Raw genomic sequence first — 14,181 nt, 5'->3', positions numbered from 1 at the left:
CATTGACAACAACATGACAAAATATTCTGTAACAATGTAAACATATAAAACTTTTAACATTTAACAAAATTAAAAGTAGCTTATTTGCTTTTTAATGTGCAAATATAAAAGTAAACATCCAGTGCAAATCTTAATATTCTGCAATAGTATAAGCATTTCAAAAGTAAAAGTATTGCTTATTTTGCTTTAAAATGTGCAAAAATAAAGATAAACATCCAATTCAAAAAAGTGCAAAACGGAAATATTCTGTAACAACAGTGTAAACATTTCAACAAAAGTAAAAGTATTGCTTATTTGCTAAAATGTGCAAAAATAAAGATAAACATCCAATACAAAAAAGTGCAAAACGAAATATTCTGTAACAACATTGTAAACATTTCAACAAAAGTAAAATTGTTGCTTATTTTGCTTAATAACACAACAATGATAGTATGATTAGAGTGAAAGTTAATTGTTCGTTTGTACATAGTATACGTAACTGTTAATGTTGTAAAAGGTATTTGCACAACTAATTAACGTTAGCGTTAAAGAGGAGCGCGTCTTTGTAAACACTGAACAGGCACGCCAAACGCTCCTCTCAGAGCGAAACGGTGCTTTAGTTTATGAATTTACAACGCAGATACAAATGACACATTCATGTTTTTGTGTAATAATGACAACGTATACTCACGCGGACGATTGACTAGTTGATGGTGATGGCAAGAACGCTGTCGGGTGTTTTCTTTTCAAATGTTCGTTCAAAGCCGTTGTGCTGCTATGATAGGCCATTTCCGCTCAACACAGTGTGCACACAGCAGAGGTGGGTAGAGTAGCCAGAAATTGTACTCAAGTAAGAGTACTGTTACTTTAGAGATTTATTACTCAAGTAAAAGTAAGGAGTAGTCACCCAAATATTTACTTGAGTAAAAGTAAAAAGTATGTTGTGAAAAAACTACTCAAGTACTGAGTAACTGATGAGTAACATACACACACATATCATATATATATATATATATATATATATATATATATATATATATATATATATATATATATATATATATATATATATATATATATACACATATATATATATATATATATATATATATACAGTGTTTCCCACACATTCATTTATTTGTGGCGGCCCGCCACGAAAGAATTACGTCCGCCACAAATGGATTTTTCGGCTTTTGACTCGCTCGACCGCTCATAAAAGCAATGGGACTGTCTGTGAATGTTGCTTGTAGTTACACCTCTGGTGCAGTAGGTGGCGGTAGCCTACTATGCTACGCCAATAGCGCTTAATTCACCTGGTGGGCCAGAAGAAGAAGAAGAGGGACGGACGGAATCAAAATACTCGCCGGCTACTTTTCATAATGATGGCGCTTCCTACGTTTCTACCTCAAACGTCCAAAAGCTGCTGAAAGCCTTGATCCAGGATGCCATGGGGGAAAAAAACTTAAATGTTGCCTTTTGGCGATAGTTAGCAGCTTGGTGGCTCATAGCCGGCTAGCTAACGCTTGCTAGCGTGGTAGCATTGCTTCATTTTTACAGGTGTTATAGGTAGATCGTAGTGATGGGTCCGGCAACACCGATGCATGCGTCGAGCTCAAAGAGCGAAACCCTGTGTCGGTGCGCGTACCGCTTTTAGAAAGTCACGTGACCGATCATGAGCTGTTTTGGTCACGTGACCATTACGCGAACTGTGTCGCACTGACGCCTCCTCTGTGCCCTGTGAGCGTGTCTTTTCTACAGCCGGAGAAATAATAACTAAGAAGAGAAAGCGTCTAAAATTGAATACGTTGGAAAAACTGTTTTTTTTTAAATGAAAATGTGTAAAAATAAATAAATAATTTCCAGGTCCACAAGCATCCTCATTCACAACACGTTCTCTTAGATTTCCATGTTATGATACATGTTCACATTATTTATTGACTGTATCTAAAAAAGACAAAAAATATATTTTTATTTAAATGAAGTTATGAAATAATCCTAAATGAAATACAATGACTTGGTTTATATTATTGTATATACTAGGTCAGTGGTTCTCAACCTTTTTTCAGCAATGTACCCCCTGTGATTTTTTTTTAAATTCAAGTACCCCCTAATCAGAGCAAAGCATTTTTGGTTGAAAAAAAAAGATAAAGAAGTAAAATACAGCACTGTCATCAGTTTCTGATTTATTAAATTGTATAACAGTGCAAAATATTGCTCATTTGTAGTGGTCTTTCTTGAACTATTTGGAAAAAAAGATATAAAAATAACTAAAAACTTGTTGAAAAATAAACAAGTGATTCAATTATAAATAAAGATTTCTACACATAGAAGTAATCATCAACTTAAAGTGCCCTCTTTGGGGATTGTATTAGAGATCCATCTGGATTCATGAACTTAATTCTAAACATTTCTTCACAAAAAAAAAATCTTTAACATCAATATTTGTGGAACATGTCCACAAAAAATCTAGCTGTCAACACTGAATATTGCATTGTTGCATTTCTTTTCACAGTTCTTTTTGACAGACATTTTAGTGACAAACCTGAGCTTGTGCTTCACTGAGTTTATGAACTTACATTCATATTTTGTTGAAGTATTATTCAATAAATATATTTATAAAGGATTTTTGAATTGTTGCTATTTTTAGAATATTTTTTAAAAATCTCACGTACCCCTTGGCATACCTTCAAGTACCCCCAGGGGTTCGCGTACCCCCATTTGAGAACCACTGTACTAGGTCATAAAATCGTGTCAGTTGAGTCGGTCCATAGGTTGCCTGTAGGGATTTTTAATGTCCAGCAGATGTCAGTATTTAGTGACACAGTATCGACACAGTATCAATACAGTTTTGCAATGTCTCGAAACGCTTCATGACGCCTCATCAACCCATCACTAGTAGATAGGTTATAGCTGCATCGCTCGCGGCTCGTCATATATTTAACGTTAATCCGTGATTTCACCGAGCGTTTCACTGACGGTGAGCAGCCTGACGCTGCTTCATTAACACCGCCGCTGTTTGACTCGTGGCCCGGGGCAGACGCTCGTAGTAACAGTCACGTGTTACAATACCGACGAGCTAACGTGTCCAGGTTATAACCATGTTGTCAATAAACACACATGGACTGAAGCTAAATTGTCCACTGTCCACTGCAGCATGTGAATGCAATGAAAATAATACAATCTGAGCCAACCAGCTGTTAAAATGTTGTCCAGGTTAATGTTTTGGCCATTAAAGACCATTCATTTCAAGATTTCAACTGTGATTGGGCTTTAAACAGGTGGCTGACCTGTTCAGATGAGTGTAACTGCTACTGGTCAAATAATGTGAAATAGCATTTAATTTTACATGTATGCAATGCCATTTAAATGCAATTATAGATAATAATAATAATAATAATAAATACTGTGTAGTGTTGTAAATAGTCAACGGGAAGGATTCTATTAAGATATAAGCCATGAGCACTACACAGCCAGAAAAAAACCTAGGCAGGACAAGTACAAATATTGGGGCAAGTAGATTTGAGAAGTCAGGCAAGTAGAAAAAAACCTTAACGTTGAACCCTGCATGTGTTGAGCTGCTGCCGCTTAAGGTTAGACGGCACTGTACATAGAGCGCTTCTGCTCGTTAGTAATAAATTCTAATGTTGGATGTTCACTCCTTCACCCAGATGAGTATAGAAAAATATTTTCAACGGCCGAAAAGGGCTCGACTTGGAGAGGAGGTAGGCCTACAGTTCGGACCACAGGTGCGACCTGTTCAGCAGCAGCAGCAGGAGGAGGAGGAGGAGGAGGTTGACTGACTGTGGCAGGACACCTCTGCCTCTGTTTCACTTCATGTTGCTGGTAAATAATATGGTTGTAGTAGTAGGCTAAAGTTACATTATTTAGTATTCACTAATTAAAGGGGCAGAGCTTTAAGAGACATTTTAGCTTTGATATTTTATAAGATATATTTTTTGTAAGAACCACAATTAATAAATATATTTCAGTGAATCACTAATTGTTCAAATCTGTATATAAATATGTACATAAAATGTTGTAATTATATTCCAACTCCGCGTTCTTCTTGGTCATCGCCGCTGCCGCCGCTACCCCCCGCCCCCTGACCACACCACCACAAATAGATGCCTGTCCTGTGGGAAACACTGCACACACATACTATATATATATATATATATATATATATATATATATATATATATATATATATATATATATATATATATATATATATATATATATATATATATATATATATATATATATATATATATATGTACAGTGTTTCCCACAGGACAGGCATCTATTTGTGGTGGTGTGGTCGGGGGGTGGCGGCGGCAGCGGCGATGACCAAGAAGAACGCGGAGTTGGAATATAAGTACAACACTTTATGTACATATTTAGCTCATTAAAATTACCGATAGGAAGGCGAGAAACACTTTATTTCAACAGACTCTGGCGCCGTACCTGTCGTCAAAACTCCAAAGACCGACTGCACAGTTGCACAGTTGCGCTAACAAAATAAGAGTCCCAGAAAGCTGGCGTGCACAAGCTAGCAAGCTACGGAGTTTGCCGACAATGTATTTCTTGTAAAGTGTATACAAAGGAGTACAGAAGCTGGACAAATAAGATGCCAAAAACCAACCACTATCATGTGGTATTGGACAGAAAGGAGGACTTTTTTTCTCCTCCATTCGAAAATGCGGACGTTATCAGCACCACTGTCTGATTCCAATCAATGCAAGTCATCAGAATCAGGTAATACACCAACTTATATTGTATTCTTGTCTTCATGAAAGAAAGGAATCTATTTGTGTTAAACATGCTTGTATTATCTTTAAACACCTTTAACTTGTTAACAATATTAACTATATGTGTTAAACATGCTTGTATTATCTTTAAACACCTTTAACTTGTTAACAATATTAACTATATGTGTTAAACATGCTTGTATTGTCATTAAACACCTTTAACTTGTTAACAATATTAACTATATGTATTAAACATACTTGTATTATCATTAAACACCTTTAATTTATTAACAATATTAACTATATGTGTTAAACATGCTTGCATTATCATTAAACACCTTTAATTTATTAACAATATTAACTATATGTGTTAAACATGCTTGCATTATCATTAAACACCTTTAATTTATTAACAATATTAACTATATGTGTTAAACATGCTTGCATTATCATTAAACACCTTTAACTTGTTAACAAAAACATATATTTCATAAATAAGTAAATATAAATTATATATATATGAATGAGGTAGAGCCCCACGACTTGATCAATTGAAAAGTAGCTCGCCTGCAGAAAAAGTGTGAGCACCCCTGAGTTACACCCATCTGAACAGGTCAGCCACCTGTTTAAAACCCGATCACAGTTGAAATCTTGAAATGAAGGGCCTTTAATGGCCAAAACATTAACCTGGACAACATTTTAACAGCTGGTTGGCTCAGATTTTATTCTTTTCATTGCATTCACGTGCTGCAGTGGACAGTGGACAATTTAGCTTCATTATTAATGCAGTATTTGAAGCACCGTCTCCACGTGTGTTTATTGACAACAAGGTTATAACCTGGACACGTTAGCTCGTCGGTATGAAAACAGGAGACTGTTACTGCGTGCGTCTGCCCCGGACCCCGAGTCAAACAGTGGCGGTGTTAATGAATCAGCGTCAGGCTGCTCACCGTCAGTGAAACGCTCGGTGAAATCGCGGATTAACGTTAAATATATGACGAGCCGTGAGCGATGCAGCTATAACTTATCTACCTATAACCTATATTACCCTCGTATTTTGATCTGGTCGGTCCGTTCTTTTACTCCGCCGTCGTCGTCTTCTTCTTCTGGCCCACCAGGTGAATTAAGTGCTATTGGTGGAGTTACAATGCATAGTAGGCTACCGCCACCTACTGCACCGGAGTTGTAACTACAAGGTACAGTACATTCACAGACAGAGTCCCATTGCTTTTATGAGCGGTCGAGCGAGTCAAAAGCCGAAAAATCCATTTGTGGCGGACGCAATTCTTTCGTGGCGGGCCGCCACAAATAAATGAATGTGTGGGAAACACTGTATATATATATATACATATATATATATATATATATGTATGTATGTATGTATGTATGTATGTATGTATGTATGTATGTATGTATATATAATGTATGTATTTAAATCTGCGATAAAGTTAAGCCACAATTTTTTAAGTGCGATGAAGGCGAGGGACAGCTGTATAAGTGTGATATGCTGAAAGACTGCGAGACAAAAATATCCACTAAGTAGCATTTTGACATGTTTAGTCACTAAGCAAGAAATTGTTCATTGGCTGTCATCTTTTCTAGGGAGAGTCCAGAATTTGCTTTTGAGGTCTATATGGAAGTAGTCCATCCAGGAACAGATAAGTCAGGTAAGTTTTTTAACACTCTCAATCATCACACTTACATACTAAGTGAAACAAAATGTGACTTCTTTATGTAACTCTTCCACCTTGTCCCCTTACCAACAATGTATGTCCCCTGTGGCAGTGCATTTCTTCTAGGTCTTATCAGTTATATTTTTTATATGATCAGATCAACAGCTACATAGCTGGTAAGATAAACAGCTATATGACTAGATGAACAGCTACAGTACATGTATGTGATAAGATAAACAGCTACAGTATGTGATAAGATGAACAGCATGTCGGTTGTGTGGAATTATTTGAAATTCAAAAAAGATGTTACATAGCGTCGTGCTTGAGAATTGGCTGTGCTATATTGCCAAAAGTATTTGGCCACCCATCCAAATGATCAGAATCAGGTGTCCTAATAACTTGGCCCGGCCACAGGTGTATAAAATAAAGCACTTAGGCATGGAGACTGTTTCTACAAACCTTTGTGAAAGAATGGGCCGCTCTCAGGAGCTCCGTGATTTCCAGCGTCGAACTGTCATAGGATGCCACCTGTGCAACAAATCCAGTCGTGAAATTTCCTCGCTCCTAAATATTCCAAAGTCAACTGTTGGCATTATTATAACAAAATGGAAGAGTTTGGGAACAACAACAACTCAGCCACCAAGTGGTAGGCCACGTAACCTGACAGAGAGGGGTCAGCGGATGCTGAAGCGCATAGTTCAAGGCGGTTGCCGACTTTCTGCACAGTCAGTTGCTACAGAGCTCCAAACTTCATGTGACCTTCCAATTAGCCCACATACAGAATGCAGAGAGCTTCATGGAATGGGTTTCCATGGCCAAGCAGCTGTATCTAAACCATGCATCACCAAGTCCAATGCAAAGCGTCGGATGCAGTGGTGTAAAGCACGTCGCGTTGGAGACGCGTTGTCTTGAGTGATGAATCACGTTTTTCCATCTGGCAATATGATGGACGAGTCTGGTTTTGGAGGTTGCCAGGAGAACGGTACATTTTGGACTGCATTGTGCCGAGTGTGAAATTTGGTGGAGGAGTGGCCTGCACAGAGTCCTGACCTGAACCCGATAGAACACCTTTGGGATGAATTAGAACTGAGACTGAGAGCCAGGCCTTCTCGACCAACATCAGTGTGTGACCTCACTAATGCGCTTTTGGTCGAAAATTCCTATGAACACACTCCACAACCTTGTGGACAGCCTTCCCAGAAGAGTTGAAGCTGTAATAGCTGCAAAAGGTGGACCGACACCATATTGAACCCTATGGGTTAGGAATGGGATGGCACTTCAAGTTCATATGTGAGTCAAGGCAGGTGGCCAAATACTTTTGGCAATGTAGTGTATATTAGCTCCCTAATACAAACACTTCCAAAAATACACAAAGCCATGTATGACAGACAGTACATAATGTCTATAATGTTAAGCACCTTAATGTGTAACGGTACACCATCCTTAAGGTTCGGTACCTCACTCTGTTTTGAGTTCATGTTTCGGGTCATTGTTTGTGCAGTAAGCTTCGTTAGTTTTTGTGCAAACAACTCTAGTATTGTTTTAAATGGAACAAACTGCAGATGTTTGTGAGGTGGCGACTTGTCCATAGGATCCAGCAGGAGAAAATGGATGGATTGATTGAGGATTTATCAAGTAGCTTTTCAGTTTACTCGTATTTCCGGCTGCGTATTTTTTGGTGATTTCCCTCCGTGCAGTTTGTGGTGATCAGCTATGTGGTGACACGCTTTGCTTTGCAGAATGCAGACTTTCTTACCTCTGCCAAAGGAGTTATATTTTTGCCAGGGTTTGTTTGTGTTTGTTAGCAACATAACTCAAACAGTGATGGATGGATTTTGATGACATTTGCAGGAAAAAAGAAAAAAAAAATCCTCTTATATACTAGAGTACAAACACACTTCCTTGCCGGGCCCGCGCTACGCAGAGGATTCTGAGAGATGTAGCTTATTTTCAGATCGGGCCAACGCTAAAACGCCAGAAAAAAACTACACACCAAGTATTCGTTTGATTCTGTCACACATCAGGGCATTATTGTGAAGACTTTGAAACTGCAATATATTTCTACAATTCCATTGCATCGCTGCCAGGCAGTAGTTGTTATCATTTTGATGTAACAATAGTATTAAAAGCTCTATTGTCGGCCAAATTTATAATAATTTATATCGTATATCGTTTATATTGCGCAGCCCTAGATCCAACACACTGTGGTGTAGTATAGAAAGGGCAGTGACTTGGCCACCCTACTCATTGTACCTTGCGCGTTTGAAGTAAAAGTATGAAAAATTAATTATACTGTATTATTATAATAATCGTAGCATTTAAGCTAGCTAGCTATTAGTGCTAAAGTTGCAAGCCAGCGATTAGAACTCTATTTGCCAGCTAGCTAATAGCGGCACTATACTGTATTCTTTGAATATCATTAAACAAGGTAACTTTAGGATCAATTGAATTTAAAACACAATTTTATACAAGATTCATAGGTAGGGGGTCCCTGCTCCATCTCTCCATTAGTTTGGGGGTCTTTGGCCTGGAAAATGTTGAAAACGTGCACTAGACTCTTGAAATTCTATTTTACCAAAATTCCTTTTATACATGTGTGATGGATTTTCGCTCTGCTTTCACTTTATTTGAACTCAGAGGCGAGCAATCATCTCAGTACGAGTGATTCAACAAGAGAATACATACACTTTTTCAACGCCTTCGTAAAAAAGTTTTGGGTTTTGTGTTCGTGTGTCATTTGACTACTTTAATTGAAAAAGGAAACGGGGATGCATGGAGAAGTTGAAATGTATGCCATCACTACACATCAGTCATGTACTTTGTGCTTTTTCGAACAGAGCCTGATATACGAAGGAAATTCCCCGAAGACTTCAATGATGAGGTTTGAGATATATTAAATTGTGTTTTCTCACATTTACAGGTTAGGTTCTGGACATTAATTTGCACCTTCAACCACTACAGATGGGAATTTACCCTGACATGTACCAGAATCTATTATTTAATACATGACTTCTCCTGGTCAATCCCATTGCTTCAAACTTTAATTAAACAGTTACACACTGAAGCTAATACACATAATAACAAAATACTGATTAGTTTTGTCAAACTATCTTTAAACCTCAGTAATAGCAAAATAATGCTATTCGGTAACAGTAGAAGAGAACGTCAAACACAAATACAAATAGACGGAGTAGACGTTCAAAAAGTAAATTAAATCACATTTTTGGGTAATAATTGATGATAAAAATTAACTGTAATTCTCATATAAAAATATAGCACATAAGGTGACAAGAAATACATCAATAATAATTAAAGCAAAATGTGTATTGGACAAAACTTCACTCTATATTCTCTACTGCTCGCTAATGTTATCTGAGTTATTATCCAGAAATATGGGGATATAACTACAAAAGTATGCTTCGTTACTTAACTGTGTTTCAAAAATGGTCAGTTAGAATTAGAGATGTCCGATAATATCGGCAGTCCGATATTATCGGCCGATAAATGCTTTAAAATGTAATATCGGAAATTATCGGTATCGGTTTCAAAATTATCGGTATCGGTTTCAAAAAGTAAAATTTATGACAGGTTGATTGGCAACACTAAATTGGCCCTAGTGTGTGAATGTGAGTGTGAATGTTGTCTGTCTATCTGTGTTGGCCCTGTGATGAGGTGGCGACTTGTCCAGGGTGTACCCCGCCTTTAGCCCGAATGCAGCTGAGATAGGCTCCAGCACCCCCCGCTACCCCAAAGAAGGGACAAGCGGTAGAAAAAGGATGGATGGATGGAAAACGCCGCTGTGTACACGGACGTAGGGAGAATTACAGAGTGCCAATAAACCTTAAAGGCACTGCCTTTGCGTGCCTGCCCAGTCATATAATATCTACGGCTTTTCACACACACACAAGTGAATGCCATGCATACTTGGTCAACAGCCATACATGTCACCCTGAGGGTGGCCGTATAAACAACTTTAACACTGTTACAAATATGTGCCACACTGTGAACCCACACTAAACAAGAATGACAAACACATTTCGCGAGAACATCCGCACCGTAACACAACATAAACACAACAGAACAAATACCCAGAACTCCTTGCAGCACTAACTCTTCCGGGACTCCGGAGTCTCCCAACCCCCCGCCCCCCTAACCTCGCCCACCTCAACCTCCTCATGCTCTCTCAGGGAGAGCATGTCCCAAATTCAAAGCTGCTGTTTTGAGGCATGTTAAAAAAAAAAAAAGCACTTTGTGACTTCAATAATAAATATGGCAGTGCCATGTTGGCATCTTTTTCCATAACTTGAGTTAATTTATTTTGGAAAACCTTGTTACATTGTTTAATGCATCCAGCGGGGCATCACAACAAAATTAGGCAGAATAATGTGTTAATTCCACGACTGTATATATCGGTATCAGTTGATATCGGAATTGGTAATTAAGAGTTGGACAATATCGGAATATTGGATATCGGCAAAAAAGCCATTATCGGACATCTCTAGCTAAATCCAACACATAATGTTGGATTTAGAGAACATTCAACCCTTTATTTATTGAATCAAAGATATTGAAATTCAACTATGTACGGTAATGAATTTGCAAACAGCCCAAATTATGCACAAAAGCGAACTGTAACTTGCTACCCAAGAACATACAACAATTCTTCTCAACAAAATGTAACTTAAGTGTATGCATGTACAACACTTAAAACCTTGAGTATATCAGTATGTGGAATTAAATTATAGAATGGATTAAATAAAGAAATCAAACAATGTACTAATATGGTCCAGTTTAAGAAACTGTTCAAACTCACTTAAGTGTTTGCTAAGTACAAAGAAGAACAACCATGATAAACATTTAGAACATATTGAACTTATTCATCTCACTATATGAAACACAACTTAATTCCCTATTTATTATACTTTTTTTAGAATTGTATTATTTATGGAGTAAATTGTGAACAATTTGAGAACAAGAATTGAACAAAAACGCAATTGCTATGAAATGGAAAAGGGGTGGTATTAGATAAGCTCTGCTTCTTCCTACACATTTTCGAACATGTTGAAAAGAGAAACCGGAAATTGCGAATGTTTGAAATAAACTTAAACCATAAACCACCAATAAACAGTGATATCTCGGTTTTTGTTTATCTGTTCCAAAGGGTTTGTTGAAAACTGAATCATAAGAAAAACCCTGAAACTATTTTTACCATAAGAAACGTAAAACCAATTAAAATGTTACAAACATCCAAAAATGTTACACCAAACACTTAATAAAAGATAATTATAGTTTTACACACAGAAAATAATACAGAATGCATATAAATTATGAATTAAATGAATATATATTTTTTTTATATCACTTTCAGCTTTATTGAAGACTTGTTGGGGATCACTGCGGGGTGGAGAGTCACACAAACACCACCTTTTTACTTTGCTACAGCTTATCTTTTGAATTCAATAGTGTTTCTCACCGTCTTTATTAAAGTTCTGGAAATGTTGTTGCATCCAAGAACGTACAGACTTGCACTGTGTGCTCACACAACATTGTTTACATCAACTGATGTAATCACATTCAAGTGCAAGACAGCTTTGCTGTCTACAAAACTACGGAGAACAGCTGATAAACCTCATATTAGCCTTGATTGTTTAGTTGCGTTAGGTGCATTCAGTGACACTCTGAAAACACAGACTCTAAAACTTTAACTTAATTTGGCTTTAGTGGATTATTTTGCAGTTGTACTCAATTAAAAAACAGCACAGAGTGTGAGTCACCAAAGTGTTTTGATCGTACTAAAACTGAGACAGTTTATAAAAACTTAGACATACTTTTGTCCAAAAACAAATAATATTAAAACCGGGTTTAATGAAAACTGAGGTACCACTGTTGCTAATTTTAGGTTGCTGATAAGAATTCAATTTTGACATGAAATAATGGTACGTCAATGCCAGTCGACCAAATGGTTACATTGTTCTCTAGTATACTTTGCTAACCCAAGGAGTAACTGCCTGTCATAGCCCAAAGAGAAAGTCCTTGTCTAAAAAGCAACGCACGTACCGTATTTTTCGGACTATAAGTCGCCGTTTTTTTCATAGTTTGGCCGGGCTCCAGTGCAACTTACAGTATATATGGTTTTTTTTCTTTTTTATTACGCATTGTCGGCAGGTGCAACTTATACTCCGGTGCGACTTATACTCCGAAAAATACGGTACTTCTCAAATAGTAGGTGTGTCTTCTGAAAATATACATGTAGATCCTCGCTAAGAGAACAATTTACGAAGCATCCCAGTGCACAAGTAAAAAGTCAAGCGGCATTGATTTAATGCTGTTTGTTTCTTGGTTTCAATAATACTATATGATACATGTGACCACTATTAGTCCTATTTAATTTAATATATGTCCCACAGGAGACTATCCAGACTGTGCCCAAGTTCTGCTTTCCTTTCTGCTTGGATAGGTAAACAACCACACAAACATTTGTCTATTGTACACTTATTATCCCACCAACACAACACATGATCTCACAGCGCAGTCAGCAAGAAAAGTATTAGGAACACACTTTGCTTTAATGGATTGGCATCCTGCAATGCCCGCAAGGTTCAAGAAAACACATGTACCGGCCTGTCTTAAGTTTGACAATCCACACCTAAATGCCACAAGTATAATGTGGTCACATGACAGCAAAACAAAGGCATTTGTTTGTAGAAAATGTTGCATAATTATGAATCCAACAACATCATCTCTACTGTCAAGCATGGAGGTGCAAAAATTCTGCTTTGGGGGTGTTTCTGGTAAAAGGGTACCTGAAGACGGTATGACAACAACAATTCTGTTGAATTCACTGCATTAAGAGGCAGATGAATGGGGCCATGTACTGTACCATAGAATCTTGGATGAAGATATTCCAGCCTCAGCCAGAAGAAGGGGCTTGCAACATAACCATGACAAAAACAAATGGCTCAGCCTGACGGAATAGTTGTTAGAATGTTTGCCTCACAGTTTGGAGATCCATGTTTGAATAGTTTTCATAGTTTCCATGTGCCTGCAAATCCAAAAGCATGCATGTAATGTTTATTATGAATAGGGCTGCAACAACTAATCGATTAAATCGATTAAAGTCGATTATAAAAATAGTTGGCGATTAATTTAGTCATCGATTCGTTGGATCTATGCTATGCGCATGCGCAGAGGCAATTATTATTATTTTTTTTAAATTTAATTTAATTTTTTTTAATATAAACCTTTATTTATAAACTGCAAAATGTACAAACAGCTGAGAAACAATAATCAAAATAAGTAGGGTGCCAGTATGCTGTTTTCCCCCCCAATAAAATACTGGACAGGATAGAAATGTAGTTTGTCTCTTTTATCCGATTATTAATCGATTAATCGAAGTAATAATCGACAGATTAATCGATTATCAAATTAATCGTTAGTTGCAGCCCTAATTATGAACATTAAATTGTTCATAGGTGTGAATGCTTGTTTGTATAGATGTGTGTTCTGAGATTGACTGGTGACAAGAGCAGTGTGTACACCCACCGCCTTTCACCCAAAGTTAACTTGGCTTGACGCCATCTCACCAAGTGTCAAACATGGAAGTGGACACATTCTGTTTGTTTCACTGCTAAGGGTACAGCATGACCTTACTGCATAGAGGTGCTGAACAAGGTCATGTTCTGTTAAATCTTAGATTACATTCCAGGTCACATAAAGAATTGATCATGGATTACCTGGCAAAAGAATACCACAATTGCTGGAGGCCGTAAAAAACAGTG

At 37.4% G+C, this 14,181-nt stretch overlaps 1 protein-coding gene across 1 annotated transcript in view; it reads left to right on the top strand.

Moving 5' to 3' along the window:
• Positions 1-14,181, top strand: part of dennd1a (DENN/MADD domain containing 1A) — a 129,285-nt gene that overhangs the window by 7,467 nt on the left and 107,637 nt on the right. The window contains exons 2-4 of the mRNA XM_061980586.1: positions 6,333-6,397; positions 9,241-9,284; positions 12,811-12,860. Of these exons, the coding sequence (XP_061836570.1) occupies positions 6,333-6,397; positions 9,241-9,284; positions 12,811-12,860 (159 nt within the window). The remainder of the gene's footprint in view (positions 1-6,332; positions 6,398-9,240; positions 9,285-12,810; positions 12,861-14,181) is intronic.

Source organism: Nerophis lumbriciformis, linkage group LG20 (genome assembly GCF_033978685.3).
Source record: "Nerophis lumbriciformis linkage group LG20, RoL_Nlum_v2.1, whole genome shotgun sequence".
NCBI lineage: Eukaryota > Metazoa > Chordata > Actinopteri > Syngnathiformes > Syngnathidae > Nerophis > Nerophis lumbriciformis.
This window is presented reverse-complemented; position numbering and strand designations above follow the sequence as displayed.